The 22036-nt window shown below is 35.5% G+C and overlaps 4 protein-coding genes and 1 non-coding gene across 5 annotated transcripts; 4 read left to right on the plus strand and 1 right to left on the minus strand.

Moving 5' to 3' along the window:
• The first annotated feature begins 2451 nt into the window (after positions 1 to 2451).
• Positions 2452 to 3729, plus strand: LOC132046594 (geranylgeranyl pyrophosphate synthase, chloroplastic-like). The gene has a single exon (XM_059437272.1). It carries the CDS (start codon positions 2570 to 2572, stop codon positions 3659 to 3661), a length of 1092 nt encoding a protein of 363 aa, XP_059293255.1. The 5' UTR covers positions 2452 to 2569; the 3' UTR covers positions 3662 to 3729.
• Positions 3730 to 3871: 142 nt separating this feature from the next.
• LOC132046593 (geranylfarnesyl diphosphate synthase, chloroplastic-like) lies at positions 3872 to 5849 on the plus strand. The gene has a single exon (XM_059437271.1). It carries the CDS (start codon positions 4535 to 4537, stop codon positions 5630 to 5632), a length of 1098 nt encoding a protein of 365 aa, XP_059293254.1. The 5' UTR covers positions 3872 to 4534; the 3' UTR covers positions 5633 to 5849.
• A 1087-nt stretch (positions 5850 to 6936) lies between these two features.
• Positions 6937 to 7008, minus strand: TRNAD-GUC (transfer RNA aspartic acid (anticodon GUC)). The gene has a single exon. It is a non-coding gene; the product is annotated as a tRNA-Asp (tRNA).
• Positions 7009 to 14117: 7109 nt separating this feature from the next.
• On the plus strand, positions 14118 to 15768 carry LOC132046596 (protein rough sheath 2 homolog). Its single transcript, XM_059437274.1, has one exon. The coding sequence runs from the start codon at positions 14514 to 14516 to the stop codon at positions 15621 to 15623; it is 1110 nt and encodes a 369-aa protein (XP_059293257.1). The 5' UTR covers positions 14118 to 14513; the 3' UTR covers positions 15624 to 15768.
• A 255-nt stretch (positions 15769 to 16023) lies between these two features.
• LOC132046595 (dammarenediol 12-hydroxylase-like) lies at positions 16024 to 18249 on the plus strand. The gene is made up of 3 exons (XM_059437273.1): positions 16024 to 17316; positions 17498 to 17685; positions 17769 to 18249. The coding sequence occupies exons 1-3, from the start codon at positions 16254 to 16256 to the stop codon at positions 18066 to 18068; spliced, it is 1551 nt and encodes a 516-aa protein (XP_059293256.1). The 5' UTR covers positions 16024 to 16253; the 3' UTR covers positions 18069 to 18249.
• The last annotated feature ends 3787 nt before the right edge of the window (positions 18250 to 22036 follow it).

Consider the following 22036-nt stretch of genomic DNA (forward strand, 5'->3'; position numbering starts at 1 on the left):
ACGGAAGTTACTGTAGTGAAGTACGCGCCACCTAACATATCGTAATCTAACCTATCTTTGAGACTAATCTATCAACGCATCCAGGCCAACCCTTCCTGCTCAATGATTAGCTAATCATATGCCCATTATTACCCCTTAAGTTTATTAATCACACTTTGCACATTAAATGCAGAGCAAACAATAACCTAGCCAAACACAATTTTCAAATGTATTTTATTTATCTTAAAATGAAAAGGGACTTAATTGATCTTTTTAGCTAAACAGAAATTTGTCTTCATAATAAAGGAGACCCCTTTCCATTTGTCAATTCACTCCCGTAAAGTCAAATTAACTGTGACCATTTCTCTGTCTCACAACTCAAGTAATGTTACTCATCATATTCATCATTTGTGAATAGTCATTAATTTATTTAAGTGAAAGGACCAATTGTAAAAGAGATTACTTGCCGCTTTGCAAGGTTTGGTTCGCAAAGAAAATGACCCTTGAGTTATTGTCGTCACTTAGTTGTTTAGGGATTGTGCTTGGTTTGAGTGAATGAAAGAATGATGCCTTTTTAGTCTATTTACGTGTTGTGTTCTCTTCCTTGAAAATGGGCATTGCTTGGAGCCCACTAAACATCCACCTAGTCTAAAATAAAAGTCCACATCTAGTTATTAGGAAAAGTGGAGTACAACCCAATGTAAAGTTAATGCTAGTGCACCTTCACTTAGGATATGGTTAATTTATACTTCTACATAAATTATCTACATGCATTCAGGTACTATACCTATAAATATTATCAAGGGATACGTAATTATATGAACCCATAAATTAGTTAAACTCTAAAATTCAGAAATTACTCAAAGATCCACTATAAAAAAAATTATCAGTCATGTTATATTAACTTAATCACTTAACCACTTTGTGTACTTACAAAAATTTATCACTCCGTCAAATACTTTACTTACCAACTTATTCCTTGTATGGGTGCAAATAATATTCGTATGAATAAACTATTCATACTCAATAAATAAATATATTTCAAAAAGTATCCGCAATTAAATTATCGTGCCACCAATTCCCACAAGTCAAGAATACCTTTTAAAATCATGGAAAGGGTATTTTAGCAAAAAAGAGTCCAAAAATGCTTAACGACCAAACAGGTTGTTACAACGTATTACTTATGGGAACATAAAATGAAATGCTCAGTTTGAAAATTTTGAGTTATTTGTTTTGCTTGAGAACAAGCAAAAGTTCAAATTTGGTGATTTTACTAAGTTGGTAAATCACTAATTTATTTGTGTCTTTTTTTGTGCTTCACACTTTCTTAAGGATAATTTAATAATTATAAACTAATTTGTTTTGATGAATTTCTGGTAAAGAAACATACAAGAATGAAGATGGATAAAATAGTCCACGCGGGAAGAAAAAGGCTTGGAATGAAAAACTCGGAACTTCCGGGTGACAAAACAATTTCCCAACTTCAGAAGGAAAGAAAAAAAAAAAAAAGAAAAATCAAAATATGATAGCTTCATTTGCTGGTAAGAACCAAATGTATCCTAACAAATGGCTATGGTAAGAACTCACTTGCCTCACGTTTTTTGTTACATATCCATGAAACACGAGTGGAGAAAATGGAAGAACCAATAAAGCTCATACTGTTCTTTACCCAAAAAAAAAAAAAAAAAAAAAAAACACTTACACTGTTGTAGCCAATCGTAGGACCAGATAGCCACTAACCCCACCATAACCGATGCTTCACCGCTTTTTCTCATTTAGCCAACTCTATATAAATTTTTGCCACCTACAAACATTATTTTAGTTATATCTATTCCATAATAAACGCTATCTTAAGAAAAAATAAATATATTAAATCAATAATGAACGCCAAGTTCTTACTAAAAAGATCCCTACAACAACAACAACAACATACCCAAGAGTAGCCCCACAATGTGGGCCCTGGAATAAGGTAGAATGTCTGTCGCAGCATCTTATCCCCACCTTATTTACTAAACTACCCCATATATAATAAAAATAAATTATTTTTTTCCGATTCTTGGTACGCAAGTCTAGGAATCCTTTTACGTTGTAATCCAATAATACCAAGTTCTTAGCTTCTCCAATCATCATTTAGATATTCTTTAACTTGTAAGCATTTTATCTACGATAGAGTTGGAAAAAAACTAAATAATTTACGCCTTAGCTTCTACGTAACACTTATTACGATAATTTTTTTTTAGTTAAGATAATACTTATTATAGAACGGAGAGAGTATTTTTTAATTGAAAATACGTATACTTAAAAAGTCCTTGATTTTCTTGCCAAACTACTAAAAATCTCAGATCTCAAAAAAAAAAAAAAAAAAAAAAAAAAAAATTAGGAACTCAACTGCCTAAACTGGACGTTAAGAACATGTTTTCTTATAGGTGCAGTGTGTGTCTACATTACCCCGTGGACCCTTGATGTTGGGGTCTTTAATGCTGGTTTTGAATATCCTATTCTATTTCTAGTCGTGCAACATCCTCCTCCTTCTTCATCTCTCTTTCTTGTCAGAAACCCAAATAATTGAGAAAGAAATTAGATCCAAAGAATGAGTCTTTCTACAGCAATTACAACTTGGGGTCACACCCATTATTCCCTTTTTGACGTTGGAAATAACGGCAGATCCAAATTTTACTCTCACAGATTCTTGCCTCATCAGAAAGTCAAATTCTCCAAGAACCCTTCTCTTTCTGTCTCAGCTATCCTTACCAAACAACAAACTGATGCAACAAAAGAGGAAACCAAGAAACAAGCAATGGAGTTCAAAGAATACGTTCTTGAAAAGGCTAATCTTGTCAACAAAGCTTTGGAAAAAGCAGTTTTGCTTAAAGAGCCAATCAAGATTCATGAATCTATGAGGTATTCTCTTCTTGCTGGTGGGAAAAGAATCAGACCCATGTTGTGTATAGCTGCTTGTGAGCTTGTTGGTGGTGAAGGGTCCACAGCTATGCCAGCTGCTTGTGCTGTTGAAATGATTCACACTATGTCTTTAATTCATGATGATCTTCCTTGTATGGATAATGATGATTTTAGAAGAGGGAAACCTACAAATCACAAGATTTATGGTGAGGATGTTGCTGTTTTAGCAGGGGATGCACTACTTGCATTAGCCTTTGAACACATTGCTACTCAAACAAAAGGGGTTCCTTCTGATAGAGTTGTGAGGGTAATTGGTGAGTTAGCTAAGTGTATTGGTGCTGAGGGATTAGTAGCTGGGCAAGTTGTAGATATAACATCTGAGGGTATTACTGATGTTGATTTGAAGCATTTAGAGTTCATTCATTTGCACAAGACTGCAGCTTTATTAGAAGGGTCAGTAGTGTTAGGGGCTATATTAGGAGGGGCAAAAGATGAAGATGTGGAGAAGTTAAGGAAGTTTGCAAGATGTATTGGGTTGTTATTTCAAGTTGTGGATGATATTCTTGATGTTACAAAGTCTTCTCAGGAATTGGGGAAAACAGCAGGGAAGGATTTAGTTGCTGATAAAGTAACTTATCCTAAACTGATTGGTATTGAGAAGTCTAGGGAGTTTGCTGAGGAGTTAAACAAAGATGCAAAAGCTCAGCTTACTGGATTTGATCAAGAGAAAGCAGCTCCATTGATTGCTCTTGCTAATTATATTGCTTATAGAGAGAATTAAATTGTAACAACAGGATTCTCTGTGATTCCTGATATTACTAAACAATGAAAATATGAATTTATGGTCAATTTGTACATTTGAAGATTTTGAAGTTAGTACAAGGCGACGATAGGAGTCAGTAAAGATAACTTCTAATATCTTGAATGAACTAATGGCCAATATACATTTATATTCTCCTTCACCCTAAGAATGTCAATTTTTTCAATTGAAGTCTGGGGTATAAATCATTATTCACATCATTACTTTGTCCATTGGTTGTTGACTCTATTTCTTGCGTTTGATATAAGGAGCACCATTTTCTACTAGATTTCTTTCTTTTGGCTGTTGCAGCACTTCTGAGATATGCCCATTTTTTTAGTCCAAAGTGGACCTGTAATTGGTCAGTAAAGATTCTTCATTCAAATATTTCTGCATTTTTGTCATATATTGGGTGCCTTGTCAACTTCACCTACTTCATTCAAACTTGAGCTTTTATAACTTATTGAATGTGCTAAATAATTTTAACTTACTTTCCAATTGGATCTGCCTGTTGAATTTTCTTTCGTGCCTTTCACTTCAGAAAACAATTTCCTTGAACTCCTGCGAGTGAGATCATCAAGTAGCTTAAATCTTCCAATCATCCTCTAAAGGTAAGAACAGAATACCGAATAACTCATTTATAGCAGGGTCCCATAAATTGGCATTGTGGTCCCACTCTTTATATCTGAAACTCATCTCATTAATACTGTAATACAAAATTAGGCCAAAGTAGCTTCTACCCTGCTGCTTTGGCCTGAATGCTTGTTCCTCAGTAAATCCATCATATTACAGCAAGTTAAATAGTAATTCACCAGATCAGTGACAAAAGTAAGCCGAGTTCTCAAGTTTAGAGTCATGTCTATGCTAATAGGTGTAATCCACAATCTTGCAAGAGGTACTCCAAATAGATCCAGATCTGCAGGAACAAAGTTGCTTCTTTCTTCAGAGGAAACACCAGAAGCTCTATTGTTCCTCCCAAAAGCAAGAACCTTTTGTAATAGCAAAGATGTTTCCAAGAATGAGGCTGAAGTTATCAAACATGAAAACACATTCAGACAAGCTGGTGTATTTGATTTCAAAAGTTACATGCTTCAAAAGATCAAGTCTGTCAATAAAGCCTTAGATGCTGCTGTCCCAATCAGAGAACCAATCAAGTTCCATGAAGCAATGAGATATTCGCTCCTTTCTGAAGGTAAGCGGGTTTGTCCTGTACTCTGCATAGCCACCTGTGAGCTTGTTGGTGGCCAAGAATCAACAGCAATGCCTGCTGCTTGCGGAATGGAGATGATACATGCTATGTGTATGATGCACGACGACCTTCCGTGCATGGACAACGATGATCTCCGTCGAGGAAAGTTGTCACATCACAAGGTTTATGGCGAAAATGTCACTGTTCTAGCTGGTTATTCCCTTGTTGCCTTAGCATTTGAGCATATGGCAATAGCCACTAAAGGGGTCCACCCGAAAACAATGGTTCGTGCTGTTGGAGAACTAGCAAGATTGATAGGACCAGAGGGGGCGACAGGTGGCCAGGTGGTTGACTTGCTGTGTGGAGGTAAATCGGGTACCAGATTAGAAGAGCTCGAGTATATTCATCGTCACAAGACAGCGGACTTTGCAGAGGCAGCGTCCATTGTAGGAGCAATTCTTGGTGGTGCTTCCGAGGATGAGATTAATAGACTTAGGAAATTCTCCCAGTGTATTGGGCTGCTGTTTCAGGTTGTGGATGACATTCTTGATGTGACTAAATCCTCTGAGCAATTAGGAAAGACAGCAGGGAAGGATTTGTTGGCTAACAAGTTGACGTACCCGAAGATGATTGGCATTGACAAGTCTAAAAAATATGCTCAAAAACTTAGCAAGGAGGCTAAGGAGCAGCTTGTTGGTTTTGATCCAGAAAAGGCAGCTCCACTACTTTCTGTGGCAGATTTCGTTCTTCATCGGCAAAAATGATCTCCTTAGGATGATAATACCTGTACTATTTAACTAGTTGTGAGCATTTATGTAAGGACATAGTAGGGAGTGAAGCTATTCCAGTTCCTTGAGATATATCAGGAAATATCGTTGCTGCTTAATTTCTCCATCAGAAACTGACCCTTGTAATGTCCAATAGGACAATGTACTTACTCACTCGTTAATTCATATGTTAAAGGTCACCTGATTGCTGAAATCTGCTTGACCTCTTTGCCAAACATACATTGAAGATGCTTAAAGCATATTGCTAGAAGATAGTAACTAAAGAAGATACTATAGGTTCTTATACATTATGGTTACTCCCAGATAAACCACCAGAGCAATACATTTTCCGAGGTTGATTATAACTAGTCTGCAACATGCTTTGGTTTTTCATGGAGTGGCAAACTTACTGTGTTAACTAGAAATATTGATATAAAGCAACTTTTTTGCAAGCACTTAAGATCCAGAAAAGGCTTGAGGGGGGAGACCAAAAGAGTGATAGACGAGTGAAATTTTGTATAGACAGTAAGGCAGCATTAGAGGCGCGGATGCAAAAAAATCTCCTTTGAATAAAATTGATGAGGATAAAAATCCCATATATCGCAGTCAATGGTTTTTGAAATGGAAAACCAAGTCACAAAAAGGGTTCAGAGAGGAAGTTAGTTGTGGCTGCTTATGGTTATGGATGTTAGGTTTGGTGAATGTCTTTTTATGTTTATGTTACTGTTTACATTGGAAAAAAAAAAAATGGAAGCTAAGGTAGTACGAAGGAGAAAAGGCAATCAATGGAAAAGGAAAAGCTTTAAAAAAACAAAAGGATACGCCATTGCCACGGATCGAACCCAGGTGACAGGCGGGAATACTCACCACTATACTACAACGACTGCTTGTTGGTTCTCCAGAGTAGCTCCATATACAATGATTTAGATTTTACTTCACTGATTACTCCCTGTGAAACATGAAATGCAATACATTTTCACTAGCATAATCAACAACTACAAGTCTGCTACATTGCTTTGCTTTTCCACTAGAGTGGCAAATGTTTTATGCTAACTAGAAATGTAATACATAGAGAATAAAATTGATGGAGGATAAAAAGTCCCATCACACAAATCAATGGTGTTTACCAGCTAGTGGGGCAAAAAAACCAAGTCCCAAGTTCACAAAATCAATGTCATGGTTTTGTACCACTGGGTATGAGACGCAAATCAAGTTCAAGAATAGTATTCCTAAACAAAACAAGAGAATTCGAGGAGAAAAGGCAATCCCAAGGAAGAAAATGTACTTCAAGCAAAAAGGTACGCCGTTGCCGGGGATCGAACCCGGGTCACCCGCGTGACAGGCGGGAATACTTACCACTATACTACAACGACTGCTTGCTGGCGTTCTAGAACAGCTTAATTACATATCGAACAAGAGTCATTATGTTAATCCTCAGATTCAAACTCCTTTTTTCATTTTAATTTACTAATTTTTCCTACACATAAAGTCGTATGGTTACTTGGTTATATTGTAACTGGGGGATGGAAGCCCAATGTAAAAAATTATAAAAGAATTTGCAGCAGAGTAAAATTTTAAAAATCTTCTAATTTACAATTGCTCGTAATCAGTAAATTTATCATTGATAAATAAGCTAATAACAATTATTTAAAGCTTATGTCTCAACTCCCTATAAATTTTATAGGGTATACAGAAATATAATGCATGTTTAATTTTTACAGTCTCTTGTCACCTAAAACCATAAATAGGGATGATAATACAAAGAGAAAATAATGTCATATAAACCTCAAATTGCTGCCTATGTTAAAAGCTAAGCCTGCAATTTTCAGTTGGCACAGAAGTCTCTTTGAGACGATATATTTCTACATTTCTGTTGACGAAATATCGAACCCCGAGCAATAAAGCTCCGGTGAGCATTTAGACAAGACAAAGACACAAGTCAAAGACTTGACCTTTCCTACTTGAAGAAGTGTGACAGAATGTTCTATACAAGAGACTTTTGGGCTCAAGTGATTTGAGCTTAATGTCTTGCCCTTTAACTCACATTTTATGGGCAACCGATCTTGTACAAACGGCCCGGTTCGACACAAAATGAAATTAGAGATATACGAATGTATATACATAGTACAATTTTAGAAAGTAACAGCTGTAATTTTATTTCTTGCACAGTAATTAAGTTTGTTAGGATTAGACAAATACAATAGTGCCAAGTATATAGGATTAGGCAAATACAATAGTGACAAGTGTATAGGTTTTGATTCCTTTTCGTCCTATTTATATGGGCACTGTACAGATGTGATGACACCTTTGAAATATACAACAAAATATTTTCTCACATTTTTCTTTTATTTCCAAGATGGTATCAGAGCAGGATTTGTAAAACCCTACTCTTCACAATTTTTTTTCTCTTCTTCTAAACCTAATCACAGTCTTCTTCCAGTCATCTATTCTTCACTAAATTTTTTTTTCTACTCTTCTAATCACAATCTTCTTTTACTCATCCAGTCCAGTCTTTTACCATGTCTGATGAAACCATGCAAGTGGCTGTAGCTATAACTGCAGCAATGACTACTGAGGTTGTGAATGTTTCACACCCTTATTTCATATCATCATCTGATGCACCAGGAGCTCTGCTGGTTAATACTCCATTTGATGGAAAGGGTTTTGCAGGATGGAGGAGAGGCATGCTTATTGCTCTCAATGCTAAGAACAAAGCAGGTTTTATCAATAGAGCATCACCAGAGCCAAAGCAGGACTCAAATCTGCACAAATCATGGACAAGAGCAAACAATATGGTTATTTCTTGGATCTTAAACTCTCTTTCTAGAGAAATCTGTAGAGTGTCATCTACTTTACCACTGCTGAAGAAATTTGGAAGGATCTAGAGACTAGATTTGGACAAAGCAGTGGTGCTAAAATTTTCCAGCTCCAAAAGGAGTTGAGTGACCTCATACAAGGACCAAATGACATAGCTACTTACTATACAAAGATGAAGAGGCTTGGGATGAGTTGGACAGCTTGGATACCTTCACTCTTTGCTCTTGTGTCTGCACTTGTAAAGCAAAAGGAAAAGTTGTCAAAGCCAAGCAAGATGAAAGATTAGTGAAATTTCTTATGGGACTCAATGACAGTTATTGTGGTGCTAGAGGTAACATTCTAATGATTTCCCCTCTTCTTTCTATTACTAATGCCTATGCACTGTTGATGCAAGAAGAAAAATAGAGGGAAATGCACTTTACACCTAATTACCCTGGGGAAACATCTTCCTTTTTGGTTGCTGGACAGACCAATCAAAAACCCCCTTATCAAAATGACAACTCTCCACTCATAGTTCTTTGGACAGGGGAACCAGAGGCCATATCACAATGATGGAGGTAAAGGTCAAAAGGGTTTCTATAACAACAACAAGAAAACTCACATCCAATGTGTAGGTACTGTAAGAAGCTTGGTCACACTATTGATCAATGCTACAAGATTCATGGATTTCCTGCTAACTTTAAATTTACAAAGACAAGAAACAATCAGAATTTTGCCCAGGGAAATGCAGTGCTACCTAATGGAGGAAATTGGGATCAGTTTTACTATAATCATGATGAGGCAGAAACAGAGAAATCACTAAGTGAGACTCAGTTGCAGCATATTGTCCAAATGCTCAGTAAGATGAAAGGCAAAGAACACAATAGTAATGGACAGACTGAACCTAGTGAAAACTGTCTTTGGTATTAAACCCCTTCCTTTTTCTTTCACCTCTAATTTCAAAAATAATTTCATAGACAAGAATTCTTGGATCATTGACTCAGGTGCGAGCGAACACATGAGTTATAACAGACATTTCTTCATTACTTTCCTTCCTTTACCTAAGCCAATCTTTGTTAATCTTCCTAATTCTCAAAAGGTTAAAGCCACTCATGCAGGTTCAGTCAAGCTTTTCACTTAGTTTATCATTCATGATGTGTTGTTTATTCGTAGTTTTCACTACAATCTCCTATCAGTGAACAAGCTATGCATACAATTCCAATGTTTTCTAATGATTAATTCTGCTCAATGTCTAATGCAGGGCCCTTCCATGAAGAGCCCCATGGTCCTTGGTAGGAGTCACAAATGCCTTTATGTCCTCAAGACCAGTCCTCTAGAAGCTTTCCAGTCCAAGCCCACCAAGTCCTCTGCTGTTTTATTTAGTTATGTTTCTAAATCAAAAGGCTCTAGGCCAGCTAGTTTATCTTCCATTTCTACTTCTGATGTACTTAGTAAGCTATGGCACATTAGGTTAGGCCATATACCACTATCCAATATGAAAAATATTAATGAAATTCCCATTTCTTTTTGTTCTCAATTTGATGTTCAGCAAAGCAATCTAAATTACCTTATCCCAACAGCAGCATCACATCCACTGCCCCTTGATTTAATACACATAGATACTTGGGGACCCTACAAAATACCTACTTATGATGGTTTTAAATATTTCTTTACCATAGTTGATGATTTTAGTAGAGGTACATGGACTTTTCTTCTATCCACTAAAAGCAATGCTTTCCAATTCTCAAATCTTTCCTCTCTATGGTTGAAAAACAGTTTGATAAGAAAGTCAAAAAGATTAGGTCAGATAATGGTTAAAAGTCAAAAAGATTAGGTCAGATAATGGTTAGGAGTTAGGTTCTAGTCATAAATCTTCAGAATATCTTAAATCCCAAGGTATCATACACCAAACTTGTTGTGTTGAATCACCTCAACAAAATGGAATCGTAGAAAGAAAGTATAGACATCTCTTAGAGGTATGTAGAGCATTATTGTTTCAATCTAATCTTCCTCACAAGTTCTGGGAAGAGACCCTAATGACCGCCACTTATCTTATCAACAGATGCCCTACTAAACTTCTCAATTTTCAGACTCCTTTTGAAAGATTATACTCTTCTTTAAAGTGCTTTGGCTGCCTAGGTTATGCTTCTACTTTGTCTCAAGGGAGGTCTAAACTTTGTCCTAGGGCTGAACCATCTGTTTTCTTAGGATATCCATTTGGCAAGAAAGGTTATAAGTTGCTTAGTCTAGCAACAAATAAAGTCTTCATTTCTAGAAATGTTATTTTCCATGAGAATGTGTTTCCTTTCTCTAAGTTTGCTCTACATCTCCTATTTTTCCTATTCATTCTACTTGACCTGCTGATCCTATCTCTTTCTTTCCTGAACTAGACACTGACTCCATCCAGCCACTACAATCACCTCATCCTTCATCACCCATTGCTCCACCTTCTGAGCCTCAGCCTCATCCCCCATCTCCCAATCTTCCTTCCCCAAGTATTCCCCATGTTAATCCCATTATCTTAAGACAATCAACTAGAGCAACTAAGACTCCCTCCTACCTAGAGGATTATGCTTACAATATAGTTCATCTAGCAGATGTTTCTAACACATGTCTTCAACATCTTATTTCTCCCCAATCCTTTTTTTTCACTTCTCTATCTTCTTCCAATCAACACTTCTTGAATTCTCTTTCTCATGTTTAAGAACCAACAAGCTTTTCACAGGCCAGTTTATATCCAGGGTGGCAACAAGCCATATCCAAGAAAATTAGTGCATTAACATTAAATAAAACTTGGGATGTGGTGGAATTACCTAAGGGTCACAAAGCTTTACCATGTAAGTAGGTGTATAAGGTGAAACTCAAATCTGATGGTACGGTTGAAAGGTTAGAAGCCAGGTTAGTAATTAGGGGAGATATTCAAAGGGAACGCATTGACTTTCATGAGACTTTTAGTCCGGTGGTTAAAATGACGACTATTAGATGTCTTTTGGCAGTGGTTGTTAAGAAAAAATGGGGATTGTTCCAACTAGATGTTGATAATGCTTTCTTACATGAAGAGCTTGATGAAGCAGTTTTTATGAAATTCCCACCTGGGATGAAGCATTCTAATCCCAATTTAGTTTGCAAATTGAGGAAATCACTTTATGGTCTAAGGCAGGCTTCAATTTAGGTGGTACGCAAGATTAACATCAGCACTCAATTTTAAGGGTTATTGTCACTCTCTTAATGACTACAGTCTATTTTTTTAAGAGAAATGGATCAACTATAACAATCTTGGAGGTCTAGTTGACGATATTGTGTTAACTGGCAATGATTTGGATGAAATTCAAGCCATTAAGGCATTTTTAGACTTAGAGTTCAAAATCAAGGACCTGGGTAACTTACACTATTTTTTGGGGATGGAGGTCCTTTGTGAATCACATGGTCTGATTTTAAGTCAAAGAAAATTTGCAATGGAATTACTTACTGAGTTCAATTGCCTCAATTCTCGTCCAGTTTCCTCACCTCTTGATCCTTCTCACAAGCTATCACCATCAGCAGGGAAGTTACTCTCTGACCCTACCATCTACCGACGTCTAATTGGAAGACTCAACTTTTTAACACATACTCGTCCTGACTTATCCTTCTCCGTTCAGCATTTAAGCCAATATATGAATGAACCACGAAAACCCCATTTTGATGTTGCTATTCATGTTCTGAGGTATATACTTTCTGACCCGGGCCTTGGATTGTTCATGACTTCTTCTCTTTCTCTCAAATTGTTGGCTTTCTGCGATGCCGACTGGGACACCTGCCGAGAGACACACAGATCTATTAGTGGTTTCTTTATTAGCTTTGAAGACTGCCCAATATCATGGAAATCTAAGAAACAGATCTCCGTTTCTCTTTCGTCGGCTGAGACCGAATACAAATCCATGAGACGAGTAGTAGCTGAGATCACTTGGTTGGTTCGTTTATTTGAAAATCTATCAATTTCTCCGGCGTTACCTATCCCCTTATAGTCTGATTCACAGGCTGCTATCCACATTGCCAAAAATCCCGTATTCCTTGATCGAACGAAACACGTGGATTTGGATTGTCATTTTGTACGCCAACAATTTCTAGCAGGTTTAATTTCTCTCTCGTTTGTCCCTTCAAGCTCTCAATTAGCAGTTCTTTTTACTAAGCCGCTCACCGGACCTTCTCATCGGAACATTTTGGGCAAGTTGGGTCTACATACTACCCCCTCCAACTTGAGGGGGGGGGGGTGTTGACGAAATATCGAACCCTGAGCAACAAAGCTCGGGTGAGCATTTAGACAAGACAAAGACACAAGTCAAAGACTTGACCTTTCCTACTTGAAGAAGTGTGACAGAATGTTCTATACAAGTGACTTTTGGGCTCAAGTGATTTGGGCTTAATGTCTTGCCCTTTAACTCACATTTTATGGGCCAACTGATCTTGTACAAACCGGCCCAGTTCGACACAGCAGCAGAATTAGAGATATATAGGAATGTATATACATAGTACAATTTTAGAAAGTAACAGATGTAATTTTATTTCTTGCACAGCAATTAAGTTTGTTAGGATTAGACAAATACAATAGTGGCAAGTGTATAGGATTAGACAAATACAACAGTGACAAGTGTATAGGATTAGACAAATACAATAGTGACAGGCGTATAGGTTTTGATTCCTTTTCTTCCTATTTATACGGGCACTGTACAGATTTGATGACACACTGAAATATACAACAAAACATTTCCTCACATTCTTCTTTTATTTCCAAGAATTTCTAATTTGACATAAAAGCAAGCCCTGAAGAAATATTATTTTTTTCGATTTGCTAGTTCTTTCTTTGGCATTGAAATCTATAGTGCAGAGATGCAATTATGTTAGTACATTGCGACATTAATCACTAGCTATAACGGAATACTTCTTTGTTTACTACTCTCTTTCTTAGCATTTTTTATTTTTTTGTTTGTTTTATAATCTCTGCCAATGATAAAACTGTCCTGGTGTAATATAAGTTACATGTTCGAACCGTGGAATCACCTTGTATTAGTGTAGGTTGCTTGCCTCACACTCTTTTGGAGTGCAGCCTTTTTTCAAACTTTGCGTGAACACGAAATACTTTATATACCGTATCTTTGTTTTATTATAAGATAGAGACAAATTAAAAAATTTAACTTTATAAGATTAGCCTTTAAACTTTTTAGCGCTACACTAAGTGAGTTCTGAAAATATAGGTCCAGAATATAATTTGATAAACTATTGTTTCTTGTAATTCTATTCTTGTATTACTTTGTTATAGTTCTTTTGTTTCCTTTTTTGTTTCTTTTTCCCAAACTACTTTAATTTACTTGCATTGGTAGAATCTATCGGAAACGACCTCCCTATCTCACAAGATAGGGGTAAGGATAACATGTGCGTATACTCTATCCTCTGACACCCACCTACTATATTGTTGTTGTTGTTCTAGTGTTTTTCACATGTATATATTCACGTTATGTAACGTAAATATCGGGTTCGGTTTAACTGGCTAGCAAGAATTATTGAAAATCCTCAACATTAGACCTTTATCAAACTCGTTAATTACATGTCCCTAAAAGACTCACGGGGTCTGTTCATCCAAATAACTCATACTCCTATTACCATTAAGTGGGGAAGATTTCTGAGAAATTTGCAGAAGATTACGAGACGATGGAGTATCCTTACTTCCAATAATACGCTGTACATAAGCAGGCCTTACTGAGCTGTCTTTTCCACCACAATTCTGAAGACTTTGTCTGCCATGCTCAGTTCCCTCTTTCACCTTTAATTACTCTCTCTGTTTTACCCCTCTAGCATCTCTTCCACTCTCCCTAAGTAAGGCTTCAATTGCCTGCCCAAAACAGTTCAATTTTAATCCCACTCTCCTTTTCATACCCTACATAAACACTCTACTAGCTACACTGTAAAATTGCAGTGAATAGCCAAAACACCACCTATACTTACTAAACCAACTCTTTCTTCAAGATAAGCCACCCCCTTCTCCTTTTTTACAACATAAAACCAAATACTAGTACTAATGTGAAGATATTATTATGGCATATTGGAGATGAAGGAGCGTCAAAGGTGGAGGCCAGAAGAAGATGCATTACTAAGAGCTTATGTAAAGCAATATGGACCTAAAGAATGGAATCTCATATCCAAACGCATGGGTAAAACACTTGACAGAGACCCAAAATCTTGTCTTGAACGTTGGAAAAACTACTTGAAACCTGGAATAAAGAAAGGATCTTTAACCCCAGAAGAACAAAATCTTGTTATCTCACTTCAAGCAAAGTATGGCAACAAGTGGAAGAAAATAGCTAATGAAGTACCTGGTCGTACTGCTAAAAGATTAGGAAAATGGTGGGAAGTTTTCAAAGAAAAACAACTTAAGAAATCACAACAACGTCAAGAATACATTGAGTCACCTGCTATTTCAGCTGTTTCTGGTTGTGGGTCACCGGAAGGAGCAGTTTCCGGTAAGTATGATCATATATTAGACACTTTTGCTGAGAAGTATGTACAACCGAAGTTATTTGCTTTTCAACCCCATTTACCTTTGCCAAATATCATGCCAAATCTTGAACCGCCACCTGTTCTTTCTTTAAACCCGGTTTGTATGACTGAACCGGTTAATTCCACTACCATTCCACCGTGGATGAACTCAGCAGCATCTTCTTCATCAACCCCATCTGTTAGTCTCACACTTACACCTTCTGAACCGGCTTTGCATGTGCATGAACCGGTTCACCCGGATTTGGGTTTGACAGGCCGGTTCTATCCGGTTCAGCAACTTGGTACTTTAGTTCAGTACTGTAAAGAGCTGGAAGAAGGAAGACAGAACTGGTTACAACATAAAAAAGAGGCAACTTGGAGGCTGAACCGGCTAGAGCAGCAATTAGAGTCAGAGAAGGCTAGAAGAAGAAGGGAGAAAATGGAGGAAATAGAAGCAAAGATGAGGTGTTTACATGAAGAGGAAATGGCTTTTCTTGGAAGGGTAGAGAGGGAATATAGAGATCAACTTAGTGCATTACAGAGAGATGCTGAGGCTAAAGAAGCAAAGTTAATGGAAGCTTGGAGTAGTAAGCAAATGAAGTTGACTAAACTTATTGAAAAAACTGGATTTCATTGTCATGATGGTGGGGTTGGAAATATTGTATCCATAGATCAGCATTAGTGATGTCTGGCTTTTTAGAAACTATTGTTGTTGCTACTATCAAATTAGTTTTCAGGGTTATGGCTTTTTCATGTTCTCAAAGTAGTGATCCTAGATCTGATTCTGTAGATCAAGTCTGCATAGATAAAACTTGTTTATTTAGTCATTTCCAAGAATTTCCTTGGTCAAACCCATATATTCCTCTAACAATTTTATATCTGTTCACGAATTGCAAGAACTAGTTGAAGTTCTATTTTGGTTGTTTATTGGCTTGTTTTAGTTAGCATGTTTTCGACATACAAGCCAAAATAATTAAGTTGTGCATTTGCAGTGGTTTCTATGACAACATTAGTGATCATATATGATGCTCTTGTGCTTATATTGCTTGGTGATTTACACTATTTCTTTAGGAAAGAGAAAGACTGAATGATCGGAACAAGCAAGTTTTTCTTAATGTTTGGACCAATAAAGTATTGTCATCAGACTTGAAACGTGGCCTAATTTCTGACAGATCACAAAGAGTCAACTCTTCATAGTTCACATGCTAACAGTTTGATTAATTCAAACTAATAACGGAGTATATGAGAGTATATAATTATATAAACTTCAAGAAGGCCTTGCTCCAACCTGGAATCTGGTTGTCATGTTACCATGCCTTTCTCGTTACGCATTTTTAATCTATTCCTTCTTCATTTGCAAGCTCTGAATACATCCTTTGACAAACTTTTGGCTACCAAAAAGTGTTATTCAATGGAATTCCTCTTTATAGTTTTCCTTGTTGCTAACAGTCTTCTCTTTTCTTGTCTTTTATACTATCTCATTAAAAAAAGAAAGCAGCCACCTTTAAGACAAAGTGCTGTTAGTGATCTTCCTCCGGGAAGTTTTGGTTGGCCTTTTGTAGGGGAAACCTTGGATTATCTCAGCGATGTCAAAAATGGCAGCCTAGTCAAGTTTCTAACACAAAGGAGGAGCAAATACTCTTCCAAGATTTTCAGCACCGCATTGATTGGGCATCCAATGGCGTTCTTGTCTGGTGCAGATGGCAACAAGTTTCTATTTTCAAATGAGAATAAGCTTGTCCGAATCTGGTGGCCAAGTTCTGTTGACAGAATCTTTCCTAAGACCCATCAAAAAGCTAATCACAAAGACTTTGCAAGCACGCGCAAGTTGCTATCAGCGCCTCTCAGATCAGAGTCTCTTCAAAGATTCATAAGCATAGCAGATGCTATTTTGAGACGCCATCTTCAGACAGACTGGAATTGCCCACAAATTAAGGTTTTACCGGCTGTTAGGAAATACATATTCTCATTAGCCTGCAAATTATTCCTGAGTATTGATGACACCAATAAGGTTGAAAGATTGTCCAAGTATATTGAGGATATCTCCACTGGTCTGCTCTCTATGCCTATAAATTTACCAGGAACCACTTTCAACCGAGCTGTCCGAGCATCCAAGGAAATGCGTAAGGAGGTTCAGCAAATCATCAATCAAAGGAAGAGTGAGCTGTTAGAGAATAAAATTGTATCACCAGATGACATTTTGTCTCAAATGCTCCAGGCCACAAATGAGCAAGAACAGTTTTTGAATGAGTCCGATATTGCTAGCAACATTGTAGGCTTATTACAAGGTGGCTATAGCACGGTTAATGCTGCAATAACCATTATTATGAAATATATGGCTGAGTATCCCGAAGTATACTCTGAGGTCCTCAAAGGTATGAACTTTACTAATTCAAGAAACTCTCTTGCTTAAGTTTATGTGTTAGCAGGGCCTCAATTTGGAGGGTGGATCAATGTTTCCTGTTAAGACTCGGTTCTAATGAAAAGAAAGTGAGTAATTTAGGAACAAACACATATTGATAACTGATTTCACTCGTTTGTCTTCCATTTGGGCAGAGCAAATGGAGATAGCCAACTCAAAAACTGCAAATGATTTGCTAAATTGGGAGGATTTAAGGAAAATGAGATATTCTTGGAATGTTGCAAGTGAAGTGCTGAGGCTGGCACCTCCAGTACATGGGACATTTAGAGAGGCTATTGAAGACATCAGATATGATGGTTACACGATCCCAAAGGGATGGAAGGTAAGCTCCTGCTCGAATTCGTTATCTTTTAGCTGAATTATATGGTATCGGTGAAGCTGAAATTTCCCTGGTGATATATGCAGTTACACTGGATAGCAGATGACACCCATAAAAACCCAGACTACTTTCAGAATCCAGATAAATTTGACCCTATGAGGTTTCAAGGGAATGAACCGGCTCCATATACGTTTGTTCCATTTGGAGGAGGGCCTCGAATGTGCCCTGGAAATGAGTATTTCCGCATGGTGGCTCTTGTTTTTATGCACAACGTGGTAACAAAGTTCAGATGGGAGAAGGTGATACCAGATGAGAAACTTGTCTCAGCTCCAACTTCAAGACCTGCTCAAGGGCTCCCTGTTCGCCTTTATTCTCACAAGACCTGAGTAATGTCGGACTCTGCAGAGATGCAACAGTAATTAATTTGTTTGCTTTTCTTGTGGTGTTGAGTTCTTGTTGCTTAATGTCTTTCAAGAACTACCATAATTCTAATGAACCAAAATGACATACCATAACCATCAGTCACTCTTTTAAGTGAATGGATTAATACTAGTCCTGGTTGATCAATAGAGATGTCAAAGGCCAAATAGATGATATGACGTCATTCTGTATAAATTGTTCAAATAAATTCGTTATGGATTGCACGAAGCTCTGCAGCTACTATTAACAAAAATTGCTCGCTATAGCTCCAGAATGCACAAAACTTAGCAGATTAATCACATTAAATATGTCAAATAATATCGAAATCACTACTAAAAGATGACCCCTTTAATCCTGATATCATGGATCACAGATCTTTAGCTGAATAAGTTTCTATTTGGGGCTTAGTCCTCTTTTCTTAAGACCCCTATAAACCTTTGAGAGGTTCTAAGAGTATCTTACTTCTGCATGACTCTAGTACATCAATTAAGGCATATTTTAGTGGTAATTTCCTTCTGCTTAACTTAATGCTTTAGGTTGTTCATTGGATTCTTGGCAAGGATTTGGTCTTTACTCAAATTTGTGGTTAGATCTCGTTGAAAGGATAAATCCCTTTCTAGATTAGTTTATTGAAAGATATAAATCCCTTTCTAGATTAGTTTATCATCTAATTAAGTTATAATTTTCTATCTTTTATCTTTGAATCTATATAAGCATGTCTACCGTGTTCCATTCAAATGAGCATTTGCTCCATTCTGTGACAGCTTTAACGATTAACCTCCATGTTTACCATTCATTGTTGATATGAATTGAAAGTATAAGCTTGTAGCCTGTTTTTGTGGCGAAATTAACCTATTAAAATATGATTAAAAAAAAATTGACAATTAAACAAATCATAAGAAAGCAAACAGAGAAACAAAAACTTAGAATTGGACGCGCCTGGCTACTATTGTTTAGAAAAGTTTTACCTGCGTGAGGCACAACTATTACTAGTTGTGTGAGGCAATTATTTAAGGGAAAAGGGCCTTATTTACCCCTCTACTATTGGAAATAGTCGCATTCTGATTATCTTTCGGCGCAAATTTGCCTTTCTACCGTTACATAAGTAGTAATATTTGCCCCTATTTTTAACACCAGGTCGCTGTGGCAATTGTAATATTTTTTTAAGGGAAAAGGGCACGATTTACTCTCTATTGAAAATAGTCCACATTTACCACAGTTATCTTTCGATTATCTTTGTACAAATTTACCCCTACGTTACCAATAATAATTACCAACTAATGTAAACTTATCACAAACACAAATTCACGAGAATTCAATAGTTTTTTTTATTAAACTTATATTTTTAATTAAAAAAAATCATTGAATAACTAACTTTTTCATCTAGAGTATTTATTCAACGGAAAAGGCTCATAAATTTTGTGTGGAAACTTAAAAATTAAAAATTAAAATTTTTTAACGAATTAAAAATTAAAAATTAAAAAATTAAAAAATATGAACGAAACTGATTTTTTTTTTTGCATTTCGTGAATAAAAAAATGAAATAGGATAAAAAAAAATTAAATTTCGTTCATATAAAAACGAAATTGGAATATATATATATATTTTATTTCGTTGGTATATATATTTTCCAATTTCGTTTTTATATGAACAAAATTAATTTTTTTTATCCTATTTCGTTTTTTAATACACGAAATGCAAAAAAAAAAATTATAATTTCCTATTTCGTTTTTTTATTCACGAAATGCAAAAAAAAAAAAAAAAAAAAAATATTTCGTTGATTAATTCACGAAATGCAAAAAAAAAAAAATTAGTTTCGTTCATATTTTTTAATTTTTAAATTAAATAATATATGTGTCCAATCACAAAATGCCATTTATTTTTTAAAGTGAATTTTAACTTGTTAGTTTGAGGGGTATATTTGAGCCAAAAACAAACCTTAAGTGGGGTATTTTTAGATCAAAAAGTAGAAGGAGGGTATTTATGAGTCTTTTTGATAGGTTAAGGGTATTTATGAGCGCTTTTTAGTTTATTCGATGATTTTTTTAATTAAAAATATAAGTTTAATAAAAAAATTATTGAATTCTAAATTTGTGTTTGTGATAAGTTTGCATTAGTTGGTAATTATTATTGGTAAGGGTAGGGGTAAATTTGTGCGAAAGTATAACGGGGGGTAAATGTGAACTATTTCCAATAGTAGAGGGTAAATGGAGCCCTTTTCCTTAAAAAAAAATATTACAATTGCCACAGTTGGTGTTAAAAATAGGGGCAAATATTGCTACTTAGGTAACGGTAGGGGCAAATTTGTGCCCAAAAGAAAAGTATAACGAGGGGTAAATATGAACTATTTTCAATAGTAGAGGGGTAAATCAGGCCCTTTTCCCATTATTTAATTGGTATTAAGTGTGGGATCCACCTACTGCCATCTAATGTACTTCTTCGTTGCTTTATCTTCCTCTTCCCTAGCTCTTCACTCTTTTTTTTTTTTTTTAAATCTCATTTTCTGTTTTTCAATAACTTTGAAACTAATTTTATAATATATACGGATCATAATTGTTTAAGATATTATTCAGCGTCACTGTCCAATTTTTAAATTCTTTCATGATTTGTTTAGAACCCGATTCAAATTGAAAATGGAATCAAATCGATTAAATAAGTGATTTTTTTTTCCAGTTTGACTTGGAAGATTTTTAATTTTTGAAAACGAGAACATTTGATTTGGCTCATTTTATTGAAAACAAACCGAATAAAAAATTGAACTAAATTGTCAAATTATTATATATATATATATATATATATATATATATATATATATATATATATATAATTTTTATAATTATTTATATGTAATACATTTCAGTAATTTTTATAAATAATTTTAAGTAATTTATACTCCATCCGTTTCAATTTATGTGAACCCATTGACTGGGCACGACATTTAATAAAGAGTGAAGACTTTTGAAACTTGTGGTTCAAAATAAGTTTTGAATATTTGTGTGGCTGTAAATCATTTCATAAAGTGAATTTGGTTCCAAATTAGGAAAAAGATCATTCATTTTGGCACAGACTAAAAAGGAAATAGGTTCACATAAATTGAAAGAGAGGGAGTATAAATTTTCATCAAAATTTTACTTTTACTATTAATTTTATCTCTAATAGACTAATAGATTTTAGGCCTTAAGCCCATTTATTAAAAGAAAAAACATAAATCAAAATTAATTTATGAAAAAAAAAAAACAATGAGATTTTTATTTAGATTCTTTTTTTATATTTCTTATAAACATTATTCACCTAACTAAATGCTCATAGATCTCAAGACATTCTTCATAATCCAAGGAAATTATAGCTACCATAATAAAAGGGCAGTAAATGATTATTCTTAGCAATTAAGGAAAAATTATTTTCTAGTTGTAGGAAAAAGAATAAAACTAACTAATGTCATTAGATTTTTATAAATTAAAAAGATCGGACCAAACCAACAACAACCAAACCCAATAAATGTGTATATATTTGCTTTGGTTTGTTTTTAATAATTAAAAATTAACTAAATTGATTTGATTTTAATTTTAACCAAAAACCGACCCAAGGCAAACAATGTACAACCCTACTCAAAACTTATATATTGATCACAAAACAATCTACCCAAAATTCACTATAAGAACAAATAAAAAGGCCTAAAACTAATTAGATTGGCTAACTAAAAACCTCAAAAACCATTCTTCAAAAATAAACCTTTGAAGAACGAAAATGTTCTAAATTATGTTGCAAAAATGATCCATGAACAGTTTTTGTAGAATTTTTAGAAAGCATTCAATAAAATGGAGAAATAAGATATTATGGAAGAGGAGTGAAAAAAGAAATTAATAGAATAAGGAAAAGAGGAGGTTAAGTTTGGGAGAGAACAGAGCACATGGTCTTTGATTGCTAGGAATGT

The sequence above is a fragment of the Lycium ferocissimum genome, chromosome 2, assembly GCF_029784015.1.
Source record: "Lycium ferocissimum isolate CSIRO_LF1 chromosome 2, AGI_CSIRO_Lferr_CH_V1, whole genome shotgun sequence".
NCBI lineage: Eukaryota > Viridiplantae > Streptophyta > Magnoliopsida > Solanales > Solanaceae > Lycium > Lycium ferocissimum.

Excerpts from the sequence above, each read along its gene's own strand:
- LOC132046594 (XM_059437272.1), top strand. The coding sequence starts at position 2,570 with ATGAGTCTTTCTACAGCAATTACAACTTGGGGTCACACCCATTATTCC.
- LOC132046593 (XM_059437271.1), top strand. The coding sequence starts at position 4,535 with ATGTCTATGCTAATAGGTGTAATCCACAATCTTGCAAGAGGTACTCCA.
- LOC132046596 (XM_059437274.1), top strand. The coding sequence starts at position 14,514 with ATGAAGGAGCGTCAAAGGTGGAGGCCAGAAGAAGATGCATTACTAAGA.
- LOC132046595 (XM_059437273.1), top strand. The coding sequence starts at position 16,254 with ATGCCTTTCTCGTTACGCATTTTTAATCTATTCCTTCTTCATTTGCAA. Across the intron at positions 17,317-17,497 it reads ATACTCTGAGGTCCTCAAAG|AGCAAATGGAGATAGCCAAC; the intron begins GTATGAACTTTA and ends CCATTTGGGCAG. Across the intron at positions 17,686-17,768 it reads CGATCCCAAAGGGATGGAAG|TTACACTGGATAGCAGATGA; the intron begins GTAAGCTCCTGC and ends TGATATATGCAG.